Here is a 24,749-nt window from a genome sequence, read left to right as displayed (position 1 = left end):
CATGCCATTTGCACCTGTTTCACACCTGTCACCCAGTTAATAGGCTGCACCAAGGAAAGCAGTAACCAAGTTCAAATGGGAAAGTTCTCCCTGTGTTGCTATAAGTTCACATTAGTTCAGCCAAAAGGTCACACTCGATCAAAAGCAGTAAACAAGTTCTTACTTGTTTGTCCTGGAAGAATGAATGAAGTTTAGTCTTGTTTTTTAAATCAGGCATCTCCTATATGTAGAATGCTTTTTGTTTCTGTTCTTCTTTCAGTCCAGAAGTAAGATTTAGTTTGCTGTGAAACTAGTTTTAGTGGGTTTCTCTGGTGGTTTCCAAATGCGGTCTGTTGGTCATTCGGGTCCTTCACAGATTTCCAGACACCCCACAATTGTTTAATAGACGCTGAGTTAGTGTTGAATGCACCTGCTCAGAAGCTTCTGTGATTTCATTGTTATCTCCCTACGAACAGCACACTCCAGTCCATTTTATCTCACAACAAAAAAGAATGCAGTGCCTGAAGATATAACCAATAATTCCTGTTTGTATAATTAGAAGTTTGAAACCCCCCCAGGCTTGTCCACTTGCATTGTGGGTATTCCAGTCTGTGAGATCACTCATCTCTAGGGGTTTTCCTTCCATGATCTTATCTGTTTTCAGCTGCTATGCCATAACACACCCAGAAAACAGTGAGCCTTTTTTCCTTTTAACATAACAACCCACTTCAGTAACAGGAGTATCAAGCTTCTGGCTCGCCTGTTGGAATTTTTTTCTTTTTTTTCTGCCCTCCCATGCCAACCCGGGTTCCACAGTGCATGACAAATTATATCTCAAAATATTAGGATACTCCGGAAATGGTTTGAAACCCACAGGGTCATAAACCTTAAAAGGATTTCTGTGGATACTCTGGCTTGGCCATAAAACTCCCAGTGGTGCAGGGAATAATTTATGTAGACTGTTTACGTTTATTGTGGCTTTGAAAAGCTAATTTCTCACCATGTTTCTTGAAAGTTCCAGTAAGGGACTAAATATCCTGAGCGCAGAAGGAGGTTGGAGCACGCTGCTTAATTTGTATACTCTTATTGTGCAAACAGATTAATGTTTCAACACTACTGTGTCTTCATCAGGGAGACAGCAGGATAAAATATCCAAACTTGTAATATGTCTGGCGCTGCAGTTAATTTGTGACAGTGAGTGAGAGTAGACTGCTTAGTCTATTTGATTTATGAAAGGCAATATGGGATAGCTGACAAGAAATTCTGGCAAATGACAAAATCCTTAATTTTATTGAGTGGCACGCTGCAACATACATCAAATGTTTTTTTGTGTATCTTGTTCCAAGTGTTCAGACATTGTACAGACATTAGTTATGTAGGTCACATCTTAAGGATTGTAAGGAACTGCTGGACTAGGAGCAAGGCTTTCGCTGAGGGATTGCATAGTAACTTGCTGTTATGCGGGTTTGGGCATGCAGACTCTTGGAAAAAGGTGCAGTGTTTTTGAAATGGTTAGGTTGAAGCCCAGATCCTTTTCAAACAAGACGTCTCGATAGTGAACTTGAATCACTCTCTTCTAATGGCTTAGAAATGGAACTATTGATCTGTTTTATCAGCCAAAGAAAGGTAATGGGATACCTAAAGACCCATGGTTTTGTTTAGAGCCATCAACAAGAGCTATTGTGGTTAGAAGTGAAAAATGAGGGGGCAGTTTCAATTGTTTCTCTGGCAAACACACCGGCACCGCTCTAGCTCACACACTCTCCTACGCCTTCAGTAGCATTTGCTGGCATAACGACCGTCTGCTCAGTCATGATCAGTTTTAACCCTACACACCTAGCAACAGTGCAGACGGACCAGGCTTGTTGTCCACCTTTAGAAAACTTGCCGATGAAGTGTACAAAGAGGATGTCATTTCAATGCTGCCGTAAAAGTTTTGATTGTCCTAAAAAGGTGCTGTTAAAGCAGAGCACTCCTTTTCTGCCAACTGGCTGCTGGCCCATGCACTGCAAGGCTCTTTCAGGCTCTGTCCTTTCAGGGTATCCACTTACAGCATGGAATTCGTCTTGTTTTCAATCGTGGAAACAGGGAGAAAATAAGTTTCATAAGCAGCATGGGCTTTTGTATTAGTCTAACTAGTCCAATCGCGTTTAATTGCTGATTGCTTGGATGAATATTTGAAAGCAGGAAACAATTTTGGGACTGCCATTTTTGAGGTCCAAACCCCCATAACCCATCTGATTGTTTACTTCAGTCATGCACTACTCGCCCTGAAGGAAACCGGTTTACATTCATCTGAATGTTCAGCTGACTGTATGTAAACTTAATTTGATTTCTGTGTTTGTTGTGGTTTAAATATGAAGCATTGTAGTTGGCACTCTGAAGAAAAACCTAAGTAATGAGCATGTGCCACCAAAATGAGAAAAGTATGTGACCACTGGAAATGTTGGTAATATAATTAGAAATACATGAGATTACATGTTCTGCCAGTATACCAGAAAACACTGTCTCCGCTTCTCCTGCAACTCTTGTGTCAGTTGGAGTGTTGGAAGTTGCTTCAGATCTTACAAAAAGAGGACTAAAGATGAAGGGCAGCTATAGTGACAACACTGTGACTTCCATGAATCATGAAAAGCTGACATTCCAATGAAAAACCACAGCCTTACAGGGAGATTAGGGAGTGGAAACTTTGGACTAATGGTGACGAAATAAAGAAATTTCTGAGCTGACAGCAGTCACAAAAATCGTCTTAAATAATCATCTAGAGCTGATGAATATTCAGAACAAACATTGTGGCAGTCTGGGCAATTTTATGTCTAAACAAACCTGGACAAAACACACAAAAGAGCAGCATACTGTATGTTTGACTTGCGTTAATAACCTATATCTAGAAATGAGAAGGGAAGTCTGATTCCTCTGCCAAGGTGCGAGCCACAGCAGTGGTATGCAATCAATGTTGTTTGTCAGTCTGTTTGTGTCCAAGATTACGCAAAAGCTACTGGTGCAGAGGTGGAGCATTGGCACAGGAAGAATCCATTAAAATTTGGTGCACATCCAGACCACTTTTGTTTAAACTGTGAGATAGGGCTTCGGCCTCGGCAAAGGATGTGCTCTCCACGTGTCCCTCGAGTTGCACAATATCTTCAGGACCTGACAGATGTTTCAATTGTGATATCAATTACAGAACTAAGACATGCTGTTTTCGACTGCTGTCTAATCAGGTGAATCAACATCTAAGATAGCATTTCCAAATAGCAGTTTAATTTTTCCTATTTTTTTTTTTTTCTTCAATTTTCTGTCAGAGATTTATTTACTTGAGGGCAACTGTTACTTTGGCTGGCAGTGTAAATACACAAGATCCACTGATGTTACTGTTCCAGTTTAAATTGTAAGTGAGGACAAGTCCCATCATACAAAATTGTTATTGACATAGTCGTCCACACTCTTACGGACTGTGAGACCTAAAGTCTGTGTGAACATTTTCTAAACATCATCACTTGTTAAACCTGCAATGTTGTGCTCAGTTTTATTAAATAAAACAATTACAATTCCCAATATTATTATGTATTCCTCACTTGTGATTTTATTGGTGTTTCATAATTTTATTTCACAGGCCACTTTGTGAAATTATCTGATTTAGATTTCTGTGTTCATGCATAATTGTACCCGTCTGATGTTTTTGCAGTGTTTTGGTTAGTGAGCATTTATTGGAAAACAGCACTCATCCCATTTATAAAAGCTTAACATGCAGTAATGCAGGTTAATGTTTAACACACTCATGTTTGAATAGTTAATGCTCATGGTTCACCAACGGTTAGGCATGCTGTTGTGTGTGTCCTTGTCAGGCTCCACAAGGGAGGACGGATGTAGAACTTGGTGGAAGTTAAAAAGAAGTGATGAGGCAAATATCTAATGATCAGTTCCTCATTTGTATATAGTGTCAGAACAAACTCAACAGCAGCTACCTCGGCTGCACGCTAACATTATTGATTTGTTAAAAAGGCTCATCTCATTTAATCTAGATTTCTATTAGTGTGTGGAACACGGCCATCTTGGGATAAATCTTGGTGATTGCTACGGTTGAAGCAAGTGTGAACAAGCAAAGCCAAATCTCTATGACAAAAGGGAAGAAGTTGTGCAACATTGTCTGGTGCCCAGTTCTTGATTATCACACATTCACAGCAGTGTCAGAAGCAGCACCATGTGATATGCTAAATGATTACTGCCTGACTCAGGGTTATTGCTGCTTTTGATGTTAAAAAAAAAAACCCAACAAGACCCAGAATATGTGGCGAGAATGAGAAGAATACCTTCCTCAAGTATGGAGTGTACTTTTATATACTTTTCAACTGCAAACTACTTTACTTTTTTTTTTTTTTAACGCAGACCAGGGCTGCAACTAATGATTATTTTTACTGTCAATTTATTTTCATTATTTTTTGAATAATCAATTAGTTGTTTGGTCTATAAAATGTCAGAAATTGTCCATCATTGTTTCACAACACCCAAGATGAAGTCCTCAAATGTCTTCTTTTGTCCACATCCCAAAAATATTCAGTTAACTATCATAAAAAAAATGAAATTTTTTTAGAATATTGATTTTTTTTTTCTTTCTGAAATTGCTCAATGTAATTATTGATTATTTAAATAGTTAAGCAAATTAATAGTAGAGAAGTATTCATTGAAACTCTAATACTGACCTGGTTTTCATCATTGAACTGTATGGAAAACTTTTCCTGTGAATATATGTCCATAACTTAATTTCAGAGGAGACCAGACACAGTCACTGAATGCATTCAGAAGATTTACTAACCAATAAATCACAAGGCACAGGGCTTGAGTGGAATATGGTGTAGTGAAATGATAGATGAAACCCTTGCTAAGTGGGTCTGAGCATCGAGAATTATTATTCATTACAGTCTTCCTACTGTGCAGATACCATTACCCAGTCCTCTGCATTCCAACAGCCAGTGGCAGTAAGTCAGATTATTCTTTATCATGGGAAAACAGACGCATCTTTGTCCTACGCTCATGTTTACATCATTTCTCAATTGAATACACATGCTTTGGTCAGTGACATGGCTCAGTTGTTAATACTGGCTACTTTAACCCATAAAGTGAATGTGCTTGCTCGGCTACTACAAGTTGCTCAGGCAGGTCACGCAAATGCTTAAAATGGCAGAAGTAGAAAAAAAGATTGAGCTTGGCACTCACAGCGCTTTAGTTCAGAAAGACTCTTGTTTTTTTTCTCCACAGTAAGAACCAAGAACATGCTTTTTACTGCTGTGGAGGCGCATATTGTCGATTCTCAACCATTCCCCTGGTTCAAATGTGTAAAGAAAGCCAAAAATACACAATGAGTGAACACGATTTGTTGCCTGTGTAATAGTCATAGTGGATGTCTCAATTTTTTTTGTTGTAGTTTTGCTTTTGTATCATCCATAGATTACCACGCTGTAGTTCTGCCTTTATACTCCCACAATAATAATAATAGTCGACATCTAATGAAATGCAGTATAAAATGATTGATCATGGTGTTACAATTAGATACATGTATTTATTTTAATTTTTTACTGTTAAATAGTACAACCATACTTAAAGTCCTGTTCATTAGCTGGAAGGACACTCTTGTTTTACATCTGGTGCAGTCTACACATAACCTACAGCACAGCTCGTCCAAGTGGAGTCAGTCAACTGCTGTGCAGAGTGAGTGTGGCAGAAAATGAAACATGATATTGTCTCCTCACCCCTGCGTGCGGGTTGTGTATGGTGTTTATAAGATAAGGGTAGTTTGTCTCAAGCACTTTTGCAGCCTGTTACATGTAGCCAGAACTACACAGCTTTGATTGAATGAGCACAGTCCACCTCATCCTCAGGTTTACAAAGGATAGTGCTACCTGGAGCGTTGGACAAATGGGAATCCACACAAACATATGCACTGACACGTTCTCAGGGCTGGCCTATCCCCGTGGGAAGAGGCTGAACCATGGTGACACACTCTATAGGAGCATGTGATCTTAATCTAAAGTTGGCAAACATACACACACACACACACACACAGTCCAGCTGATTAAAAGTCAAGTGGGGAGTTGTTTAAGTGAATCTGTGAATTGTTAGAAACCAGAGAGGCTGAGACTTGCAGGGACATTTGTTAGAAATGGTATTTTCCTATATCATGTGACATCATCCCTGGATGATGTCATTGTGTTGATGTCCGTTCCTCCCTCTGACATGCGAGTCTTTGGGATCCGCTAACGTACGACCCTCATGTCGGAGGCGGAGGAATCTGCCACTGAATTATCTTTCCTGTGAATTCCCGTTGTTTCTTTGCATACTAATGGTGTTGTTCTACCTTTTCTATGTTTTCTTAGCAAGTTTTAACTTGCCGCTGATTCGTCATTTCTCATTCTTTCCATGGTTTTGGGAACACAACTGGAGCGTGACAAGTTGTATATAACTCAAAATATCCCATTAGCTAGGTGTGGTTGATACTTGACTGAATGCTCATAGATGGTTACTTGCTATGTTTATTTAGCGAATGATACTTCATGGTACTGCTTCGTACTCACATGCTACCATTCCCAGACAGCTGGAGAAAATCATGGGCATGGATTAAGTAAAAATAACTGAACTCATTCTTTAGATATTTTTCATGCTGGCAGTATGAGTAGTCTGTCATAACAGGCTTGCTGTGTAACACCAGTAGAAATGTTTCCTTATCTGTAAATGCCTGTTGGAAAAGGTATTTCTTGTCTTTTTTTTTTTCTCTCTAATTTCTTCATGTGGGCTGTCATTCATTCTTGAGCAAGTCAGAAATTATTTTGTAGCCTCTTGCAAATGATTTACTACAGTTGTACCATACAACAGATGATACTGTTTATACACACTTATGATGAAGCTGCATTCTGTTGATCTTTATTGAATTATTCTCCATGTTCTAAACCAAATCAGCCTTAAACCCAAGGGACTGCCAAGTAATTTGACCTTCCTAAATGGACCGCTGGAACATTCTTAGTTTAAAATTCTTATGTTTAAAGAGACATTTTGTTACTGTAGGTGTGCCACAGTAAATCAGAGTGCTGGTGGTCTTCTTTGATCTGCTTATTTTGAAATTGCTTAACTAGAGGCTGTTTGCTATAAGGTAAATGTGACCAAGCCAAAGTTTATACTAATTTTGCAGTCTTGCTTGGAAGAACTGGGGGGAAATGAAGTTGGTACAAAAGTTTCAGGCCAGATTTAACAATATATTCTAAACATGTTGCGGTTCTCATGAAATGGTCTTGCTTTGAGCATCTGGCCTCTAGATCGGTTGAGATCGATGCTGTCTGTAACGCCCATTGTTGTTTACCTGAGAAAAACAAATCTTAATTTGTCTTAATATTAATATTGATATTGTTTAATGTATGCATAACTTAACCTATAGATGGAGTTGAAGTTTTGGTATCAGTATAGTTACACATGTTGTTAAAATCCTAAACGCTCCACGTAAATGCCTTAGATAGAACTTTATTGATTACATACATACGTCCCTAGTGTCTTCATATAGTTATCTTGCCCCTGGAGAGTACAATGTACAGGATGTCCCCATTAGTTTTCGTTGGGCATCCAAACAACTGCCTGTCTGCCTTGATAGAGTGTGGTCAGCAGCAGTCTCTCTGCCACTTGAGCACTCTATCCATTAGACAAATTCCTTGCTATTTCATTATCTAAGTGGGTGGGTCCCACCCCCTACCCACCACCCCACTGAACCACAGGCTAGATTGCCAGTATACTCTGTCTCAAGAGGACTGAATCAGGCATTCTATCCAAGCTTCAAATATTTGATGCATCCAATTGAAAAAAAAATATGTTGGCAGAATGTAAATGCACACCCCTATTAGCATAAAGATATTATAGAAATTGTGTATTTGAGAGAGCCTGCGCAAAAGAAGTGTCAAGAACAATATGGCCAGCCCTGTCTAACCATTCCTCGGCTGTGTAGTGGAAACTAGGCTATTGACTGAGCTGGTGTCAGGTTTCTATGCTGCTGCCATTCCTGTCGCAGAAACCCAGGGTCTCGCATTGATTTTATAAACCACAACTCTAGGACAGCATTCAGGGCTTTCAAGACCATAATGGATATTTTGGCCAAGGCTTGTGACATAATAGGTCTATGCCTGCAATGCCTTTGATTTCGCTGGAAATACTCGCTGTAATGCTATGAGACGCTCTGAGCTCCAGGAATAGACTGGCTTCTTGGTCCGCCGTTGACTGTGATTGGGTAAAGACTGCAGGACGGAGATAAGTAAGTTTGAAAATTACATTCTGTCCCTGCGCAGGCAGAGTAAGAAGTCTCATTACGGCAGCTCAGCTATATCAAGTCAAATGACAGAACTTAGGATGTGGTATTTGTGTCATCCACTGGGCACAGTATGTGTACACATGTATACACAGTAAATATGATCTGCCGTTTGTAAACATGGGCAGCAAGACACAGTGATCTTGACAGGAATCATGCTTTACTTTATTCTTTTTATTTTTCCAAATAGCTGGGTGTAGAGTGTTATAAGCTGACAGAAAGGTAGAACAGAGCACCATTAATACATGAGGTCAATAAAACGAATGGAAGACTGTTTGAACAGAGGAAAAGGATATAGATTACTAACCCCTTTGAGGATGCAGGACGATTGGAAAGCACTATTGATTGCTGTCATCTGATGTCATCGGGTGTCGCTCCCAACAGCTTAACAGCTGGTGTATCTGTTGCTTTTTCATTAGTAGCCCAAGTACACTAAGTGCTGCACAATCAATTTTTAAAAATTCTGTTGGTTAACCAGTTCCCTTGATTCATTTTAAAGTCTACAGTTGTGCTGTGGACTATGCTGCAAATCAATGAGCAGCATTGCCTGCGGCAATATAGTCACCAGATGCCAGCACCTTTGGTTACGCAGCAGTGTTTGGCAGCCTGAAAATGAGTAGTAGTAGTATCATTTATTGTGTTAATGTATGTTTATTGGTCATGTATTTAATTCACTGAATTAGCCAGAGGCGTATATGTTTGTTTGTTTTGTAACAAAATGGTTTTCCAAAAGCATTTTCAGAAAATGTGCAATGTCCTGATAATTGTTCCTGAGTGTATAATTGCAGACAACAGGTCTTTAGGTCTAGAATCACATTATTTTAATAGGAAAATAAATCATCACACGTGTTAAAAAGATGAATGCAATAAATACAATCAATTTTGAAATGACTGATTCTTTAACAATTTTGTACTGTTTTTATTGCGGGATCAAGACAATGACATAGTATAATAAATATAATAAAATGTATTTACTTGTCTACATTTTTGATTTCTATTTTTAGGTGCATAGTTGTGGTGAAAGAGACATCCGTTTCCTTTCCTTTCATCTCTTCCTCTGTAATCACATAAACTTTAATCAGTGATCTGAACACTGTGCAGTAAGACAAGGTTGCTGTCCTTTGTATAACGCAATTTCTACTTTTCTTGAAGTGAATTGCAAAACCCTTTAAGGATCACTTGAGAAATTGCCTTGCAAACGTAATCAAAAAGCAAGGAAAGTTGGCAGTGACTTTTTTTGCAGATAGAAGTGGAAGAAAGCCAAATGCTCTCAAAGACAGTTTGTTTGGACAGACTGTGATAGTTTCCCTTTTGATTTATTGTTGAGGCTATGCAGAAAAGCAGTGTATCCACTGTTGTGCACGAAGTTGCCAGGAAAGACTTGATGCAACGGCAAACAAAAACACCCCAGTTTCTGATGCTGGGCATTCTCTGCTATGTTTAATCTCTTTTTTTTTTTGTTAGTTGAGAATTGAGCTTGGATGAATCTTTTCACCCTGCCACTATATTTAAACTCTGTTTAAATATAGGCAAAGCTTTATTTTGACAATATCAAAATGAATTCATCCTTGGATAGGCTGAATGCTTTACAGAATTATTTAAAAAAATAATAATTTTAACATGGGCTGCGAGGTGGCTCGGTGGTTAGCACCGCTGCCTCGCAGCACGGACACCCGGGATCTTTCTGTGTGGTGTTTGCATGTTCGTCCCGTGCAGTGTGGGTTCTTTCTGGGGTTCTCTGGCTTCCTCCCACACAGTCCAAAAACATGTTGAGGTTAAATGGTGATTCTAAATTGTCCGTAGGTGTGAATGTGAGTGTGCTTGGTTGTCTGTCTCTAAGTGTAACCCTGTGATGGACTGGTGACCTGTCCAGGGTGTCGCCTGCCTTCACCCTGAATCAGCTGGGATAGACTCCAGCCCCCCATGACCCTAGTGAGGATTAAGCGGTGTATAGATAATGGATGGATGGATTCACTTTCATCATTGAGTCAGAGACCAACATCTTTAACTGTAATGATGGAAGTGCACCTAAAATTTTGTTTGCTAACATTATTTTCTTTCGTGTTTTTAAGGTTGTTTATTACTATATTTATGAACACGTGAGACGTGTTAACAAAAGTCTTTTTTTTCTTCTTTTCTTAGAAAGAGGAGGAGTAGAGGCTACATATAGGCTCCCTTTAAACTTGCGCAGTGATAGCATGTCAAACATGTTTTTAAATGGCATTGAATTGTGTTTATAACATTCTGATTTTCTGATCTCCAGCACTTTGACAGGATGGCATCACAGGATTCGGAGGAGCCTCCTCCATATGAAGGCCAAACAGATAGTCGTTTGAAGAGTAAGAAGCCGCCCAGCCTCGTGATAGCCATCCCTCCACCTGAGCAGATGATGTCCCAGGGCCCCGAAAGACAGGTAGGCTGGTTGTTTCGACCTGTTTCACTGCTTTGTGGAAGAGATAGTCGCTGACTACATCACAGTGTACAGTGCTTTCCTATGCATGTTGAGGCAATGGAAAGTTTCAAAACATAATTTTATAGCACATACCTTTAACGCTGACACATGGCACCAATAGACTGCAAACTCTATTATATAATATTTACTGTCAGAAATCATTATTACCAACAAGGACATTTTGTCATTTCAATTAATTTGTTGGTGTACAGCAGCCGCTGATATTAACCTTGATGCCGACATTGTGTGTGGTAAAGTTGGCGGGATTGTCTCTATGGATTTAAATGACTGACGCTGAGCCCATCCCTAAAATTTGGCACTCGTTCAAAGAGTAATTGTCTAGAATTGTAAGAAATTTTCTCTCCAAGCTTAAGGCAAGGATGTGCAGTATAAACTCTTTTTAACTTACAAATTGCCACCGGCTTTTGCCATCTGATTTTACAGTTTTAGATCTTTTGGATTTCAGCTAGTCGCATTTGTCCACGTGCTTGATCATCACCATCAATAATCTGTTTTGGTGTCACTGCAACCGGCGCAGGCAGCTGCTGTGTTAACCACAGGGGTGGAAAGCAGCACTTTTTCTAACTTTGGTGGACTGTGGTATTTCCACTTAAACATGTGGTCTTCTCATGAAATTCTGACACCAGAACGCCCCAGTTTGACTCTTTTCAAAGTATTTTTCAGTCACACGCCTGTCTGAGCACACCACAGCCACCAAGCAGCAGCAGGGAACATCCGTAAATTGTAGCGTCTATCGATAAGCAGATGTTCAACAAGTGATGTGTTTTGCTTGTGACCAGGTGGGAAGTGAAAAAGTTGACCTGGAGCCCTGGTGATCCTTTCAGTTAAATCCCACCACAATGTTTGAAAGATTATAGCAGCCTGTTTTAAATGTCAGTAAAGTGAATGCAGCATCATTGTGGGGAGTGTAGTTTAAGTTTAGTTTTGTCAAAAATAATTGCAAGCAAAACTTTTTTTTTTTTAACATTTTCAAAGCCGTGAATGAAACCGATTTGTTTTACTTGGGCTGAAGACTGGTATAGTGCAGTACTTTGAAATGAGATGTCATGCTTACTAGTCATTTGACACTGACTCAACTTATACAGGGGCAAAAAGAAAGACTTTGGGCAGTACTTTATTTTTGAAAGCACTTAACACATTAATGGGGCAGCACGGTATTTCTCAGTGCCTCTGAATTTGCCAGTTGCTGAGGCAAAGAGGCATTTTGAACAGCTGTCTGGCAGTTTGTGGACACAAGGCCATACATTATCCCTCTGTGGGCCCCTTACTTTGGATACAAACAGTGGCATTTCAGCAACACAAAGTAGTCGGTTGTCAGCGTTCAATCGAGCGTGCTACAGTTAAACTTTTCCTAAACGGCAAGCAGTGTAATGAACATGCAAATATCGTGCAAGTCAGGTATTTGCACTGTGTGACTTACTGATTTTTCCATTACTAAGACAACCGAAAATAGTTCTAAATGTGCACATAAACGCTGCTTCATGTACTGTAGTTAATACTGAAACCACTTTTGTGTACATTTAGAAACTCGAGTTCTACCATTTCACATTGAGTTTTGAATTAAGAAGAATCTGGATAAAGTGTTCAAAATCCTCGAATTTACACGTGCAGCCTTTGTTTTCTCTAATAACATGTCTACAGTGCCAGAAACAGAGGCCGTGTAAACGCCTGTCCTAACAAGCCTCAGCCTGAACATATGGCTCACTTACAACTCACTTCGAGCCCCATTAGCTCTCAGAATGACAATACCATTAGCCTCGCCAAATGCAGAGTCGCTGCAGGTTAGGCTAATGGGCTCTCTGAGGAATCACTACACCACACCTAACAGAAGAACACTCAACAGCATACACAAGTGGGTGCTTAGGAGATCAGGTGGATGGGGTGTTTTTGTTCTGGACCTTGTAGCAGTATGGGACCAGACAAAATATTGACTGAAAGCAGTTGTGACCACATTAATTGAGCACTTAATCCAAATATCTCAGTACAAGGATTTAATCTTGCCACTAATTCAAATTAACAGCGTACTTTTATACAGTCTTATAATCTGATTGTCATTTTATGTGAGATGTTGTTTAGGTTCCTGAGGCCTCTGCAGTAATTCACTTTTATTCAGCTTATTACAGTTAAGGGCTGTAGAGCTTTATAGGTCTATATGTGATCTCACAGTAGTTTGATACGTCTCTTCTGCTTTGCTGTTCCCACTTTATGCAGGTTATTGTAATATCCACTCGTACACTTAACAGTTTTTCCCTCTGCAGATATTGTTTCATTTGCATTGTTTGTTTCATTGCATCAACAATTCCTGCATTATAACAGCAACATTATTTCTCCTTTTTTTTTGAACAGCCGCTACGACCGTCTTTGAAAAAGAGTATGAGTGGTCAAGCAACCGGTTCTGTGTCAGAGAGCGTCAATGGAGCTGGAGACGGAGGCTTTTCTGCCAGAGAAAGAAGGTCAAAGTTTGGTAGACAGACATCACTGTCACAAAGCATCCGAAGGTAAGCTGGAGAGCAGCAGGTCACAGTCATGTCTGGCAGTTTTTGATAAGACACCTATAATGGTTTACAGCAGTCAGCAACCTCATGAACTCATGGAACTCATGGAAGGACACAGTGAAGTGTTCTTCACCAGATGGCATTATGCGTATATATCAAAGAGCTGTTCCCTACAGGTCATTCACCTTAAGCACTCAGAAAGTAAATGGTTTATTCCCTGCAGTTCACTGACTAAAAAATGTCCTCTTCAGGATCCCTCCAATCAACTGACAGCAGTCAGTTCTTTTGTCAATATTTACCAGCAACATGTCCCAAGAGTCTCATGATTTGACTACAGTGGGGGAAAAAAGACAAGCATGTAATGTTCAGGAATGCACAGTGTTAAAGCATGCGCAGTATTTAGAAATATTAGCTGTATGTTGCAGAATTCCTTCAGTTAAATGTTACAACAGCCTTTCTGTAGTTCAATCAAAATTAAGCAAGCTGTGTCATTGTTGGTTAAGCAGCATTTTGTAAATTCAGAATAGCACAGTTTGTTTGTTTTTTATAATTACTTGTTTAGATAAGTTAAATTATTCTCAGTTTGTTTTTCTTGTTTGTTTGTTTATGTAGCTTAAAACAAAGAAAATGTAAGTGATGCTATTTAGTCAAAGTTTTGTACCATGTTTTGCAGAGATGTTGGCTACTTGGGCATCTCGTATCTCTTGTTGTGTTCAGTGGTTTGCCATCTATGTCAGCACAAACAAAAGATGTTACTAGAAGAGCTGCTGCACACACACTCCTTAAATGTATGTTCTCTGACTATGTTCCTTTAAAGGTCCCATATTGTGTATCTTCTTTTTCAGCAGATGAATCAAAGTCTCACTTGTCCCTGCAGTGTGTTTAACAAAATACTGCCAAGATGGTTCATTTTACCATGACTGTGTAGCCCCTGGTTTTAGGGCTGCTCCCCTTCAGAAAGAACACACTATGAAGGAGGCTAAATACTTCTGGGGGGTACTAAAGGGATGGTAAAAGTAAACATCTTCATAACTTAACAGATTTTGTTTAACGCCTCCAAGTTTATAAGACCTACAAAACGCAATTAATAAAATATTTTCACCATATGGTACCTTTAAGATTATTTTTGTAATATTTGTGACTGTGGCTACCAACTGTTTCCTGTCCCACTAGGAATACAGCCCAGTGGTTTGGGGTGGGTGAAGACTGCGAGACCAAGCAGCAGGTATGGCACAGGAAGAGCCTACGCCACTGCAGCCAACGATACGGCAAACTGAAGGCCCAGTACAGAGAGCCTGAGACAGCCACCAGCATCGACCAGAACTTGGACTCACCAGCTACACATAGGATGCCCAAGGTATGTTACCATTATAGAGACACATGATTACAGTGTGCCTTAAGCTACACACTCCAAACAAGCAAATAATTCACATCCTGAATAAGGTTTTATTCAGCATAGGCTGTTTAGATACATCATTATAATACTGCTACTGTTGTTTAAAAATAAAAAAAATAGTTATGCAAGAAGCAAAAATACAGAGGGTGACACATAACAAGTGCATGTGTAGCTACTTATAATGCCCATTTTTAGTCAAATTCACACACTTAAAAAAAAAACTCCCCTTTTTTTCTTTCAAGATGAGCATCAAGAATAAATAAGACGTAGATTTTTGGGAGAGCGAGGGAAAACAGTAACTGGCTTTGATAAAGTGTGCCTGTATGGAGACATTCCTGCATGGTGGCAGACGTGGACCATCTGTGTCCCAGATGAATCATGTCTCTGTCTTCAGTCGTTGGCAGGCAGCTCTACTCATCTACTCATCATCTAGTGTTACATTTATCTTTTGTTCACTGTCCTGTGCTTACCTTCCTTATCTTGTTTTATTCTGAAATTGGGAGCTCAATGACAAAAATGTCCCATATTTGCACTGTGCTATCATCTTAGTATACATACATACATACATGCATGCATGCACAGACGCATGCAACAAATCTCTTTCAAAATGTCACCACTGTTAACTCAGCACATCTTAAAGTGCATGCAGATGGTGTGATGACAACAGATGTTGACCTAGTAGTGGCTAAGTTCATGTTAGTGTCATGATGTAGCACAAATATTTTTGACGGGCTTACACCAATCTGTGTTTTCGGTAGATTGTGGACCCCCTGGCACGGGGTCGAGCTTTCCGTTGTCCAGATGAGGTGGACAGCCGCTCCCCCAGGACACCTCACACCGCTCACGGGGTTCCTGTCACACCAGGGGTCACCTCACTCAGCTCCTTCACCAGCCAGCGCTCCGGCTACAGTCGCTTCCCCAGGAGAAAGAGAGAGTCCGTGGCCCGCATGAGCATCAGAGCTGCATCCAACCTGCTGAGGGTGAGTAGGTTACCAAAGAACCCATGTGTATGTTGGTTGTGTATTCCAGATGGAAAAGGGATTGTTAATTCTTTGCACGTTTCTTGTTTTTTTTCCCTCCATGGCAACCACCAACTCTCATCACGCTTCAAAATTGTGTTTACTCTGCAGTAAAAGCAGAAACAGATTTCTATGGAATCATGGTGTTGGAAGAACATCACATTTTAAAGTAACCTCATATTGTCTAAAATCTAGACACTGTAGAAATCTATCGTATGCTTTTGTTAATGCAAAAATAATACAAACATGATAGCTAAGTATTTAAACATAATTTAATTATAATTACACCTAGGTGACACAAAGAATGTGTATACTGTAATAATAATAAGCTTTAAACGTTTCTTTAAATTAAGAGATATTACCTGTAGTGCAGAGGTTACATAGACTTTATAAATAAACATGTATTCAGTTCCTTTATTCCAATTTTCTATTATTGTTACCATAATTGTAAGTAGAGCAGAACTGATTAGGAAACTTTGTGCACATGTGAAATCACTTGTCATGTGTTGTGTGTGTTGTCCAGGGCCGTAGTGGTTTGGCAGGCTCACAGACTGGTCGCAGTTTTCCCAGAAGGAGCTTTGCCAGGCCCAGCTGGATGGACGAAGACACTGTGGATTCTGCAGACGCATCTGAGTCCCTGTTCTTCAGCAAGGTCAGCAGCCATTCTCTGTACCAACCTGTCAGTGCTTTGGCAGCAATTGCTGTCTTTGCTTTTGCTTTCTTTGGCAAACTTGGATATTTAAAAAAAAAAAACTTTCTATTCCTTCCTAAGTTTGTCAGTAGCCACACTCTACTTCACTTTATTACATTTTCGTTGCTTATCTGCTTCTTTTATCAGTCTTCGTTCTTCAGAAATTGCTAGCTACTTATTTTTCCATTCTAGATTGCCTTCAGGTGTCCTGTTTTAGTCCACTTCCTAAAGTTGTCCTGCAATAGAAACAAAAATGTGCTCTCTAAACACAAATGATGCCTGACTACACATTCATCTTCAATCTCTGCTGCGTAGGTTGATGTTCATGACGAGTTGTACTCCATGGCTGACGATGTATTTGAATCACCTCCCATGTCGGCCGCTTTTGCTCCGTGCGATCAGACGGACCTGAAGTTCCCCAGCATGTAAGTAAATAAATACACAGTCAGAGAAATGAACACCGTGACAACATCCATGAACTGGAGTCCCTTGATTGTTCCTATAGTTTTCAGTGCTTGTGTTGGAATATCGAATAAACACATTCCTGCTATTAATCATCAACTAACTCAGTGCTTGAAAATCTGACTGCAGCTTAAAGCATGCCGAACAGGTATGGCTATTGGAAGTCAATGAAAAATATGTTTCATCAAAAGCTGTATGAACAAGTTGTACTAAGCTCCACATCTCTGCCTCTTCCACTAGAATTGCCGTATGTGCTTCTTCTCAATTTCTATGCCTCTCTCTGCCATCCTATCTTCCTCCAGTAAGGACATATCTCGGACCCCCAGGACACCAAACATAGTGCCTGAGAAGGGTCATCCTCGTCGTGGTCGTCGCATTGCCTCCCAAGTTAAGCACTTTGCATTTGACAAACAGAAGCGTCAGTATGGTATGGGCGTTGTGGGGAAATGGCTCAACCGACACTATCGACGCAGCCTCAGCAGCAACGTCCAGAAGCAGCTGGACGACTTCGACAGCCACAGGTTGGAGATGAGTAGCAGCTTGTTGGACAGACTTACGAATGGATTATTTAAACACTTGAAATAATTCAGTTGTAGATCTTGGAGAGTAAACCAAACCGGTGAAATCAGTTGCTTGTTTGTTAGTTTTCTCCAAAGAAACTGTCTCCTCTGTAATGTGGTGTTTGACACCTGGACTAACGATATGTATCGCCCTGTCATGACTTGTGCCTGCTTCTGTGTTTGTGTTTTTAGGCCCTACTTTACCTACTGGATTACATTTGTCCATGTAGTTATCACATTGCTGGCCTGCTGCACGTATGGTTTCGCCCCTGTGGGGTTTGCACAACATTCTACGTCTGAACTGGTGAGTTAAACCCCAAATATTTTTTTTTTTTCTCACAAAACAATCAGGGGGGAAATAGCATTAAATATGTCAGTCATCATTTAAGTCACAGTATTTTTTCATCCAAGCAAACACAACTAAAAAATATGCATTTAAGAGACAAACACAATTTGTTTCTAATTTGTTACTCATAAACTAACTTTTAAAATCTTCATATACTCAATCTGTAGCAGCGCTGATAAGCTGTGTGACTCTGTTGCCCTCTGCAGGTGCTGAAGAACAAAGGCATCTATGAGAGTGTCAAGTATATCCAACAGGAGAACTTCTGGATTGGTCCCAGTTCTGTGAGTCTCAGTTTAGCTGCTGTGTTACACAAATTGTTTTTTGTTCTCAACCTAGAATTGCGCTCACATTACATTTTTGTCTTTGTGTATAAAACCTAAGGGAACTGTTTCTTCAAATATTTTAGATGAACAGAGCCAGACTATAAAATACAGACATATGTAGGATACAGGACACTCTGACCTTCAGTTTGTAATCAGATGTATAATTGGGTAAGGCTAAGCGCTTCTTTCTTCATGGTGCGATGTCACACCCTGTTTGCTTGTGACTTTCTCACTTTATATCTTACTTCATTTCCTGTCACATACTGTTTTTCACACCAAGCAGTAACCTATCACTTCTCGTACACTGTTTTAAAAGCGGTTACCTCTATATGTCTTAAAATGTCAAGCAGGTCATTTCTGCTCCCCACAGTCAACACGTAAAGTTCATTTGCCATTGTTAAGTGTTTGTATTGTGAGTCTAACTCGCAGGTTTCTGTATTTAAACAAATAAATAAAATACTGGAATGGCCATTATAACGGACTGCATGAACACATAGTTACAACTTGTTAGAAGACTTGATCTACATCCAAAAAGAATACATGTAAATATTAGAGTTCAATTTAGTTTTTTTTTTCTCTCACCTGAAGATCACTTTGTAGGCATGTGTGGGTTTCCACAACTGTTAATCTTGGCAATAAATTCCTTTATTTTCAGGACGATCTGATCCACTTGGGGGCCAAGTTCTCACCCTGCATCCGTCAGGACACACAGATCGTCAGTCTGATCAAGAGGGCCAAAGACCTTGAACGAGAGTCTGGCTGCTGCGTTCAGAACGACAACTCTGGATGTGTGCAGACTCACAGCTGGGACTGCTCTGTACGTGGTTTGTCCTTTGCGCATTAGTTTGTCAGTGTTTAAAGCTTTAAATGGGATTTCAGAATTTTAAAAAAAAACAACCTTCCAAGTCTTTTTTTAACCAAAAAGACACTGTAATTGAATATGAGAAAAATGAACTTAAAGAGGTTATTGCACACATATGTGTAGCTACAGAGCACAATCAGCGTGCAGTCTTAAACACAGATTTGCACGTGAGTTTATAATCTTTAAGCACATAATCACCTAGAAAGTTAGACTAAACATTTATAAGACATGCGTCTTAACTGTGTTTCCTTGTAGATGCACAGGCTTAATTCACTTTAACTTGTAGTGTCTTCTCTGACAGATTCACCCTGACAATATTAAGTACTGTGAGAAAATTTCTATTTCTTAGTCGGTCTTTTAATCCAGAGATATTTTTACTTGTAAGTTTATCTACTTGTAGCCTAATAAGGTTTGTGAAACAGATGTTGTTACCTTGTTTAAGTAGTTGTAGGTGCTGTATTGTAAATATACGCAATTTATTCTGTTCCGTTTTTTGCGTTGTTCTCTTATAATTTTGTGAAATTGGAAACAGACTCGTATACTAAATACTCAAACAACTTTATGCAGGAGACACTGGCCACCTTTATTAAATGGAATGATGAAAATGTGGACATCACCAGGTCTTCTGGATCTGTCTGTCACCAGGATCCCAGGTGAGAATGTGCATGTGGTTATTGTCCCTCATTAAATGTAGAGCTTTTCTAAGAAACAGCAAGTAAGCGTACACAAGGTCGTCATAATTAAACTTGAAAAACAATATTTTGTGCCAAAACTGACTTATCGTGTTTGTGTATCTTGCATTGTTGAATGCTGTGACCAGAGTGTGTGAAGAGCCTGCCTCTTTAGCGCCTCATACGTGGCCAGACGACATCACCCAGTGGCCGGTGAGGGCAAACTGCTACTATTTTGGAAATGAATTTTGCAGGCTATCATCCCTTTTGTTTCCTTTGCTACTCAGTGTTTGAGGTTTACAAAAAGAATAATGTTTGAGGAACATATTAATATCACAGGTTTGTGTTATTTTTCATTACGTGTCTCTTCCCAGGTCTGCACTTTGCCACAAAAGTGGAACCACACAGGCTACAGGCACATGGACTGTAACATCAAGGGACGGCCTTGCTGCATAGGAACTAAGGGCAGGTGGGAAACATGAGCAGATATCACCTTGGTCCTTGTCCAAGTTTTCAATCATATGCTTGGTAAACTGCCATATCATTGCCAGGTCATTTGGAACAAAATTGAATCACGTTTTGCTTGTTCCTCCTGTAGATGTGAGATCACAACCAGAGAGTATTGCTCTTTCATGCATGGGTACTTCCATGAGGAAGCAACACTTTGCTCACAGGTAGTGTGTGTGTGTGTGTGTGTGTGCATGCATTATGCGTGTATGTGTTGGTGGGTTAGTAAACGTCTGACCACACTGTCCTTACGCAGGTACACTGTCTGGATGATGTGTGCGGCTTGCTGCCTTTCCTCAACCCTGACGTTCCTGATCAGTTCTACCGTCTGTGGCTCTCTCTCTTCCTCCATGCTGGGTATGCACCTCAGCGACATCCCAAGACAGATATTTAATTTCTGTTTGTTCATGTTTTTGTACCGACTTACATGTGGCTCTTGTTACAACATTTAATTTTACCATTAACTATAAGTGAGCTATTTGAGCTGATTATACATGGAGCAGCTGTAGTGGTAACACTTTGTAGGTATTAAATATCATTCTGAGAATGTTTAATATGCTGTGACAAAGTGTTAAGCCTTTTTACACAGTCGATGAGCTGTTTCATTCATTGCCAATGGCTGTGAATGACTACTTAGTGAGGTTTCATTATGTCAGCATCCTGGAGGATTCAAACCTAATGAAATATTTCTAAATGAGGCCCCAGTGCTCGTGAGCAGTTCACTCACATGAGTATTGTTAATACTTCAAGCTAATACTGGGCACAATGGAATTCCCCTAAGTTTACCCCTTTTCGAATAAGAAAGCAAACAGGCCAAAGGAGCTTGACGAAAATATGCAAATCTTGGTATAATGCAGTGGTTGAAATGACAGATGCGCCACCCTCAGACTAATGTATACATGTGTGTTTGTAGGCTTTTACACTGCGTGGTGTCAGTGGTGTTCCAAATGACCATACTGAGAGACCTGGAGAAGTTGGCAGGCTGGGCGCGCATCTCCATCATATACATTCTCAGTGGCATCACCGGTAACCTTGCCTCGGCCCTGTTCCTGCCCTACAGAGCTGAGGTGAGTTCTTCAGATGAAAAATCTCATCTAATGCATGGATATACAAACAAATAAGGTGCACACACATAGAGTTTGCACAGTTTCCTGGTATGCTTGGACACCAGTGAGTTCATCTGGTGTACAGGCTGGAGAAGGATGAATACAAGATGACATCAGCAGGGGAGCTGCTGCACGGCATTTTAAGTGATTGACAGCCAGTAATGTCAGCTTTTCGTCATGTTTTTGTTCGTTTTTGTGACGTCACCTTTTTTAAACCTGCAAAAATTCCCATGTGGTAGGTATGTTCATGCACACAGCAAACAATATATGCTTACTCCAAGTGCAAGAGTGCCACTAGTGAGCCTTCCACGTGCACAGCTACAAACAGAATGCACGCTTCTCTTGTAATTCAGCATAGTAACATTGACAAACACATGCTTTGTCTACTGCAGTTCACTGTTTTCATGCACATTGATGTGAGGCAAATAAATCTGCTGTAACTTTCCACGTGCACAAACACACTGAAAAACCTAAAAAGTTTATTAATTTTTTTTTTACAGAGGCAGAAAAAGCTGTTTTTCCCCAAGATTACTTTATGCTAATCACCAACATGTTTGGATTGTCGTGACCCTTGCCAAGCTGATTTATTTTAATTGCTTAAGAACTAACACTTGATGCTTTTTTTCTCGATGTTTTTTATTATTATATTTTTGACATTTTGCCTGTATTAGATTGAAACAATATAGACAGATAGGATATGTGGGAAAAGAAACAGATCAGGGGAATGACATGCAGTGAAGATCCACCCGGCGAGGAATGAAACCGGCAACTCTTTGTTTGAAAGTGGTTTGTGCCCTGATCATTTAGCTATCAGGGCACCCACACCATCCATGTCAAACACACATAGTGCAGTCTTGCCGGTCAAATATCAGGTGTGTTAAGCAATCTGAAATATGGGCCTGTGCTCCTGCTCTCCAAAATCTTTTTAACACCCCTTGTATTAATTAAAGAGCCAAATATTCAGGCTGCTGGACATGATCCTGTGTTCTGTTCTCTTCTTAAAAGCCACCACTGAATTTACACCTATTAGAGCTAAATCTGTTCTAAATGTTTCCTGGATACTAAGATCCCGTCACCTCTCGTGTTTCAGTCGTGTTTAATGATGTTGCAAAATATTGCTACGTTTTCATCGTAAATATAGTTTGTTTTCTTGCTGTTCCCGCTCAGTGGCTTAGATCAGCTTAGTTTAACTCACTTACTGGAGCAGAGTTTCTCCTGCAGGGGATTATTAGAGCAGACATGACTGCCTTAGTCTAGAGAGGTCTATAGGGGCACAGGATACACTCACAGGGTTAACTGTGCAAGTGCCTAGAGAACTGAGCTTAAGTCGATAACACACAGGACCACTTTACTGTAGCTGAATCATTCCTGTGAAGACAGCTGTGTCATCCAGCCCAAGCATAAAGCACAGTGTTCATATGTTTTTGGTTGTAGGCAACAGTACAAGACTAGTCTCAGCATATTAAAACAGCATTTCACAGCAACATTGAAGTGACTAGTAATTTATTATTATCACACAATTTGTAATAGAAACACATCACAAAAAAGCCACTGATCTTTATTAGTATATGTGTTTGATTAATAAACAATAATATTTTATTAATAAACCCAAAAACACTTTAGAGGAGGGAGTTCTGTGGTGTTACCGTGACCTTTAAAAAAAATATAACGCATGCTGTCAGACACCAATCTTTATATTTACAGTACATCGCAAAGCTTCAAATGTTTTATTTGGACATTATCACCACAGTTAATGCACGTTGTTGTGTCCTGTCGGATGTGCTGCTGGTAAGTTGAAGCAATCCTCTTGGTACACGAGATTAAGTGTGAGAGAGAAAGTGGTTGCTGAGTCAGCTGCAGCTAAATACTGTCTTAGGTCACGTCTCTACATGCTTTTAAAATGCTCTGGCCGGTCGACCCTGTGCACCTTGTGAATAACTCACGTTTGACACCATCTGATGTTTTGTACCATCTATGCAGGGAAAATAATACGGACGATTTATTAAATATTCATTAACCATCGTTTACAGTTGCACCAGAAACCTAATATGACAACGATGCTCTCTACTCATGTCACAGTCTGCGTTTCCTACTTCCTGTGTATTACACTTCCGTTTAATTTTTGCCAAAAACAACAAATTGCTAAGCATTTAAAACACACAGTCTGGATTACCTACTTTTTACCGGCAAGTCTGTTTTTTTGTGTGAGTCTGTGTAGCCCAATTTCCCCTTTAAGAGATTAGCCTAATGCCATTGTGTGGGTTCCAAAAGGCCAATGCTACGGTACTTAGTAAATTGGATTACATTTATTATCTTTAAACAAAGACAATTGTTACATAGACCAGACGTGTCTGCTGATGCTTCTGATCCATGACCGTTTATGAACAGGTTTTCCTGACGCCCACATGAAAGGCTCTACTCTTTATTTAATTGTCGTGGATGTGTAAAGAGCACTTTGATAGTGACACATGCTTCATATTTTACTTTGGAACAACTGGTTTACATACTCACACATGAGAGGTAATTCATATGAGTTTGCATATGCTTCTCAGCTTTGCATCTATGTCTTGATGTCATCGAGACATCTGTTATCTTTTTAAGCCGACCCCCCATGACGTAGCTTGACGTGAGAGCCAGAAATCCCACCACCAAGCTCTCCTTCTCTCAAACCAGCTCACAGGCCTTCACACCCAGGAATAACCAGAGGAAGCACATGCGAGGCGCAACTGAGGGCGGTCAATCCACTTAAAGAGGTGGTTTAAGTGGATTATTCTTTAACTGTTGAGTCAAGGAGCCCCCATGGCTCGCGCAAAAATCAGTCAAACAACAGCTGTGACTGAGTAATTCTCTCACGAAAAGTAGCTCTGCAGAGTTGTGAAAGTCCAACAATGCTAGTTTCTGCTAACAAAACAAACATTAAAGTCAGGTTTATTTTAGTGGAATGTTTCTTTTTTTTTTTAATTGATGCTGTATCTCGACATTACTACATAGCAATATGTCTGTTAGAGAAAAGCAAAATGCTACTCTGTTCATTTGTACTTTGCACCTTCTCTGTTGCCATGCTATCCAGATATTTCACCTGTTGAAGTGATCTCATTGCGTGGTTGGTTTACAGCATGTCATATGAGACGCTCCATCATCCCTGTTTCTGAACAATATGCACAATAATGCATTGTAGCTTTAACTATAACAAATGAAAAAGGTAGTTCTCTCTTACTCCAGTTACATAGAAGCTGATCAAGGTCAGAGACTTTGTTACGCTTTACATTTTGATGCCAGAATTTATCAACTAAATCCAAACCACTTGGAAACATAATATGGATAGTTCTACCTTCTTATGTTAACAGTGAGGAGTCTCCAGTATGTCACTTTTCTAATTTGATATGTGACGATAAGGTCTTGAAGCCTGTTCTGTGGGAATAGTTAGCTGAAAGTGTAAGTGGAGATTATACATGTCACTTGCCAGGAAGAATTAGAGGGAAGAGGACATTCAGTCTGTCTGGGAATGCACTGGTTGGAAC

At 39.9% G+C, this 24,749-nt stretch overlaps 1 protein-coding gene across 2 annotated transcripts in view; it reads left to right on the top strand.

Annotated features, from left to right (window-relative positions):
* LOC103364641 (inactive rhomboid protein 2) overlaps positions 1-24,749 on the top strand; it is a 32,266-nt gene that overhangs the window by 2,004 nt on the left and 5,513 nt on the right. For both annotated transcript variants that reach the window (XR_520558.1, XM_008291810.1), the window contains exons 2-17: positions 10,581-10,730; positions 13,137-13,288; positions 14,459-14,642; positions 15,440-15,661; positions 16,224-16,352; positions 16,707-16,816; positions 17,156-17,374; positions 17,606-17,717; positions 17,966-18,040; positions 18,738-18,899; positions 19,512-19,597; positions 19,765-19,828; positions 19,990-20,084; positions 20,214-20,289; positions 20,379-20,479; positions 21,036-21,189. Coding sequence is in view for 1 of the 2 variants with exons in the window: in XM_008291810.1 (XP_008290032.1) it covers positions 10,593-10,730; positions 13,137-13,288; positions 14,459-14,642; positions 15,440-15,661; positions 16,224-16,352; positions 16,707-16,816; positions 17,156-17,374; positions 17,606-17,717; positions 17,966-18,040; positions 18,738-18,899; positions 19,512-19,597; positions 19,765-19,828; positions 19,990-20,084; positions 20,214-20,289; positions 20,379-20,479; positions 21,036-21,189 (2,079 nt within the window). In the remaining variant the exon portion in view is untranslated. The remainder of the gene's footprint in view (positions 1-10,580; positions 10,731-13,136; positions 13,289-14,458; positions 14,643-15,439; positions 15,662-16,223; positions 16,353-16,706; positions 16,817-17,155; positions 17,375-17,605; positions 17,718-17,965; positions 18,041-18,737; positions 18,900-19,511; positions 19,598-19,764; positions 19,829-19,989; positions 20,085-20,213; positions 20,290-20,378; positions 20,480-21,035; positions 21,190-24,749) is intronic.

The sequence above is a fragment of the Stegastes partitus genome, unplaced genomic scaffold (genome assembly GCF_000690725.1).
Source record: "Stegastes partitus isolate 25-593 unplaced genomic scaffold, Stegastes_partitus-1.0.2 Scaffold764, whole genome shotgun sequence".
Lineage (NCBI taxonomy): Eukaryota > Metazoa > Chordata > Actinopteri > Pomacentridae > Stegastes > Stegastes partitus.
The sequence above is the reverse complement of the archived record's forward strand: the minus strand, read 5'-3'. Positions and strand labels throughout refer to the sequence as shown.